Source organism: Fulmarus glacialis, unplaced genomic scaffold, assembly GCF_000690835.1.
Source record: "Fulmarus glacialis isolate BGI_N327 unplaced genomic scaffold, ASM69083v1 scaffold14895, whole genome shotgun sequence".
Lineage (NCBI taxonomy): Eukaryota > Metazoa > Chordata > Aves > Procellariiformes > Procellariidae > Fulmarus > Fulmarus glacialis.
Genome location: NW_009213979.1, coordinates 47000 through 52845, shown reverse-complemented (window position 1 = coordinate 52845; position 5846 = coordinate 47000). Strand labels below are relative to the sequence as shown.

The 5846-nt window shown below is 39.1% G+C and overlaps 1 protein-coding gene across 1 annotated transcript in view; it reads left to right on the top strand.

Moving 5' to 3' along the window:
• Positions 1–3271: 3271 nt before the first annotated feature.
• Positions 3272–5846, top strand: part of OSGIN2 (oxidative stress induced growth inhibitor family member 2) — an 11761-nt gene continuing 9186 nt past the window's right edge. The window contains exon 1 of the mRNA XM_009578399.1: positions 3272–3423. Within this exon, the coding sequence (XP_009576694.1) occupies positions 3357–3423 (67 nt within the window). The 5' untranslated portion in view covers positions 3272–3356. The remainder of the gene's footprint in view (positions 3424–5846) is intronic.

Genomic DNA, 5846 nt, shown 5'->3' with positions numbered 1-5846 from the left:
GATGATGCTTGGTTTCTCTTCGGGGTTCGTAGCGCGGCCCCGTCGGGGATCCCGGCCCTGGTGGGCATCGCTCTTCTCGGTTACTTAAAAAAAAACCCAGCAATCTGACGGTGTTAAATTTGCTTCCCAAAGTCTGAGCTTGAGACCAAATTTAAATTCCTTTTATATAACGAGTTTTCTGTTAACCACCCACTACAGTCAGTTTACTTAATTTTTTGCTAAAAGCATGTAGGGGATTCTAGCATCTTGCAGAACTGTTACCTGAAAAAGGCACCTCTTATTTTAATAACTTGCAGTCAATTAAGACAGTTACTGTGAAAGAATTAGTCTTTTTTTTTTTTTTGAGGGAGAAAAACATTTACATATATGCTGTGTTTTTTCTCTTAATGAGTTTTTCACATCAAACAAAAATAAAAGTAATTGACCAAAAAGCACTAAAAAGCAAAAAAAAAATTATGAACAGTTGTAGAATCTAGCTGTTTGACAGAATGTAATTTTCCAGGTTATTTGGTATGACCAGCATAAGGTAAACTAAGCACTAGCCTTGGAACTGACTCATTTTTTTGCCCACTTGCATCTCTCCAGGACTAGTGCCATAGATATTTTTACCAAATCCCCATCACTGCGAAGCTGTCTACCGTGAGTTTTTGTCAATATAAAAACTTCTGGTACTTGATGGCTTTCAGTGTTGTTCAAAGGTTAGGAAGTTGGTGGTGTTAGCGGCCCCTAACTTAAGATTTGACTGAGTTCTGATATGATGTTCTTGCAAAGGAAGTACATGCTCCTGACAACAGTCCTCCATCTGCTTCATGTGCACAATAGCTGAGAAACTGCGCCTTGTATGCAGACATTTCTATGCAAAATTAGATTCTGCACTATACCAGGTGGGTAGTTTGTGATACGCTACCTAAGCCGCACAGGAACGACGTATTTATTGTTAAAGATTCTTTTGTAGCCTACAGCACTGTGCATATATCCCATAAAAGAGGTTTTGAAATGTTTCTTTTGGTTTTTATCTTCCATCTAGCACAGCAAGTATATTAAAACCACACTGAAACGTGCATGCTCTCTTTAAGCCTGTATTTTGCAAAGCATAGTGTAGTATTGCCTTAGTTAACTTTTAGCAAAGGCTGGAAAATCATATAGTCTTCCTGTGCCTATCTAAAAGCGGAGCTGAAAAAAGCAGTATGATAATTAGATATCCTCTCTCTGCCTTCTACTTGTCTTCATCTAACTCGAGCTGTTTGTGTGTTATGCGTCTCCAAGATCACGAAGAGCTAATGCACATTGAGCTGTAATCAAACAGTAAGCACGTAATTTGCAAACTTTTTTTGCTGTAGTGTTTTGTTGTAGATCTAAAGCTCTTGCTTTCTGAAATAAGTACAACCTTAGAATAGCTCCCTACCCTTTTTAACAAGGAAATAACCATCGGAGAGCTATATTACGCTGTGCGCCCATTCTGTTATTACTGTACAGCTCTGTCTCTAGTGTTACTTCAGACTTCCCCATTGAGGAAAGGCTTTTGAAATACGTAGCAGAACCTTCAGTGTTGTGGGAGTTGAGGCAGCAAGTAACGTACGTGGCTTCTTGAAGGCCGTGGGAATAGGATTAGTGTCTTACACTTTTGGTCCCATGTAGAAAATAATTCCTGAAATACTAGAATAGTTTTAAGATATGCAGATTCTTAGGAAATAAATAAGAGTACTTTTATTTATTAAGTTAATTATTAAAATTGTGTTTGTAAAGAGAAAGATGTTTATTTTTAATTAAAAAGTTGGTAAGTCTTTTGAAAACTTAATAAAATAACTGCCAGTAACAGACTATTTTTAATTTGCCCCTGCCTTTCTGGCTAGACAGATAGTGCATGCTTCTTCAGTGACCTAGAAAGGCTTCAGAAAGGGCTCCTAAATAATTAAGCAGCAAACAATATAAAAGAATTCTTCATAGTCTAGAAGCACATTTAGACGATGAAGAGTTATGAGGGGAACCTAAGTGGATGTTGCAGAGAAAGGACTGAGAAATCTAGGAAAATGACTAGGGGTGAAAGCAGTCTTCTGCGCAGTAGCTGACCTGACTGCATGGTGATTCCTTTTGTAAAAAGTTTTCTTGTAACAGTGGTACAGTGGCTGTGTCTAGGGCTTACAGAGATCATGCTTTTCTCCATCTTCGCCCTGCTGCCAGCTTTAACCAGCCTTACTTCTACCCAAACAGAAATTTGTTGAGTCAAAGTCCTCTGTGCTGCTCAGTGGGTAGGAAGGGGGCTGCTGTTGTACCTTAGCTGCTCCGTCAGCCTTTGGCTGGCCTTAATGTTGTTAACTGGCTAGGCAGTGTGTATCTCTCCTCTTTTGATAAGGATAATGAGGAATGAGTTCTGCTGTGTGGGGGATCAAAATAGTGTTTGGTTATACTTTGGCTTTGTATAAACTGAAATTAGAAATCTGCATCTCTGCAGAGCCATCTGTGCCTTTTTGTTATCCTTCTGTAGACTTTCTAGGGGAAAGTGGACTTTTTAAAAATCTATTAGAAAAGCTGTGCTGAAGAGTAAAATGTAGATTGGATGAAGCATGTCTGTTTTGGTGTCCTGGTTTCAGCTGGGATAGAGTTAATTTTCTTCCTAGTAGCTGGTATAGCGCTATATTTTGGATTTAGTATGAGAAGAATGTTGATAACACACTGATGTTTTAGTTGTTGCTAAGTAGTGTTTACATTAGTCAAGGACTTTTCAGCTTCCCATGCTCTGCCCGGTGCACAAGAAGCTGGGAGGGAGCATAGTCAGGACAGCTGACCCAACTGAGCAATGGGGTATTCCATACCATATGACATCATGCTTAGCATATAAAGCTGGGGGAAGAAGGAGGGGGAGGACGTTCAGGGTGATGGCATTTGTCTTCCCAAATAACCGTTACGCGTGATGGAGCCCTGCTTTCCTGGAGATGGCTGAACACCTGCCTGCCGATGGGAGGGAGTGCATGAATTCCTTGTCTTGCTTTGCTTGCGTGTGCAGCTTTTGCTTTATCTATTGAACTGTCTTTATCCCAACCCATGAGTTTTCTCTTTTACTCTTCCGAGTCTCTCCCCCATCCCACCAGGGGGGAGTGAGCGAGTTTAGATGACAGCTGGGGTTAAACCACGACATTTGGTCTCGGTTTTGCCAATTCCATAGCTCTTAAAGTAAAGCATTAAAAGCAACTTTATTTTTGAAGAGACTGTTCTGACAACAGTTCAACTGTTTCATTTTAGTTTTCTCCCATCTGTCCTTCTTAATTAGAAGTTACAGCGGCCCTGATACCGAAGGACAGCTTTTGAATTCCTTCATCCAGTATTTTGGCGACAGCCTTGGGAGGAAGGTTAAAAGAATGCCTTTAATTGAAGAAACTGTTCTGCCTGGGGACTCCCTCCTTACTCTGCCTGTAGTAATAATAGGTGAGTTTTTTCACTTTTTTAAGATTCTCTGTCACTGCCATTGCCTTTATAGACCTGCTGCATGAAGTCATTTGTCATTAAATAACTAATGCTTAGCATCCTTACAGTGAAGATGTTTATTAGAGTAATACAGCTGTTGTAATTTTATGGTACTGTTATTAATCATATTAAGGGACTTGCTATTGGAGTATATTTGAATTCAAATTGTGCTTTGACAAAATTATGTGGCAGCAGATACGTGAGTCTTAACACAAGAACTGTTTTGATTCTAGTGTTGATCACATAGGGTTTGATTAATGTGATACGTCTGCTTCAGGTTGCATGGAGTTTGTTGATGGTGCACCGATGATAGAAATTTGTGGGGTCAGATGGGACAGTGAAAAGCATGATGTAAAATGTGTGCTGTATGTTGGTTAGATGCTAACCTCTCTCATTAATTGCCTTTTTCTTTGTTGCATCCATCACTACTGTCTGAATATTGTCCCATCTTTTCCAAAATGAATCCAAGTCAATTTAAAGTCTGTTTAAAACAGTAAATTGTAGTCTTGATTAAATAGTTAAAGGCCTGTATTTGCAAAATCTTGCTGAATGACAGGAGAGAAGCGGGAGCAGGCTCCTTAGGTACACAGCTTAATTGAAAGTGCCAGGATGATTTGTATTGGGCCAGGGTTTTTCAGCAACAGCTGGTCCACAGCTCCTTACCACCATGACTTGATGAGGGGATAAAGAAAAGATCTGGAGTAAAGGAGGTTTTCAATAATCTAGTCCAAAGCTGTTGGGACTACAGCAAACCAACAGCTTTAATTGTACCTGCAAACAAGCAGAGATTCCAGAGAATGGTGTTCAGTGTAATGTGCTCACAGTAAATCTCCTCAACTTTGAAAGATTGGTGTTTGTACAGTGCCTGTTCTCAAAGCTCTCTACCTGATAGCTTAAAATAGTGCTCGTGTAATACACTTACAGTGGATGTGACAGACGTGAATCACTTGCTAAGTTCTGCATCATAGTTGAAGAGCAACAGTTTCCTGGCATTTTGTCAACCGTAGTATAGGTTTGCCATATGGTTAATGACTCAGTTTTCACTGTTTAGTTTTGCAAATATGCATTATGCAAATACCTGTGCTCAATACTTATTTTGTCTAGAACGCCTTTCTATGTGCTGACACCAAACACAGCTGCCTTGACTATTTCTCCTTGAAAAACAAATACATTGCCCAAATGCTTTTTCACAGATACATTTGAGACACTTCACAAGCTGATCCTCCCCATTGGCAGCCTATTATCACTAATTCATTGGCTTTCTGAAGAGCCTTAGAAGGGATCTAAAATGATTTAATAACGTAGTAGAAGAATATAAAAATAGTTGTCGTTTCCCCCATATACGCACGCACGCACACACACACTGGTTTAATCTTCTCTGTGTGATTCCTGTATACTGGAGTTAAACGTTCTTTTTGCTTCCTAGTGCCATCTTCTTCTCATTGCACTATTTTATTAATCAGAAAGAAAAAGATGGCACATGTGTAAGTAGTTAATTAATGATGAAACAATAACTTCTATTGCTCTTTCTTTAACTTCACCATCCCCTTTCTCTCCTATATGTTGCCCAGTTTAAAATTTGATTCTAAGCTTGTGCTGCATATTGTTCTGCAGTTCTGCATAGAGTACTAAGCTGCTGTGGTATTATTAACTTCTGTGCTGTACCTGTTTTCTTCAAGAAATTGGGAAGAAACGGATACATTCTATGTGAATGAGTTGGGACTGAAGAATTTCATGCTGGAGCTCTACGTCTAGAGGATGTTCTGTGCTAAACACTTTCATCTTCTGCACTAGTTTTGATCATTACTGTGTAAACACAATGTTTTAAATTTTCATCCAAATAACAAGGCTGTTATGATGTTTGAAGTTGATTATTTGCTTTAAATTTAGACATGTAATGTAAAGATGATTGTGCTGTAGTTTACTGTTGATCAGGAGAAGCTTCTGCTGCTATTCAATCAAAATATTAACTGCTGCTTAAATGAACGGGGCCATGGGGTTTTGTGATATATTGATTGTATATCTAAAGTTCGTATAATAGTAATGTCTCTCAGTTGCGATCAGAGCCGTTATTGGAGGCATTGTGTGTAAGTAAAGAGCAAACTCGTCAGGTATAAAGTTCTCATTTCAAAAAGATTCCCCCCCCACCCCCAAGGATTTAAAATATTAACTGCTGCTTAAATGAACGGGGCCATGGGGTTTTGTGATATATTGATTGTATATCTAAAGTTCGTATAATAGTAATGTCTCTCAGTTGCGATCAGAGCCGTTATTGGAGGCATTGTGTGTAAGTAAAGAGCAAACTCGTCAGGTATAAAGTTCTCATTTCAAAAAGATTCCCCCCCCACCCCCAAGGATTTTTTTAGAAAATCATGTCTAATTGC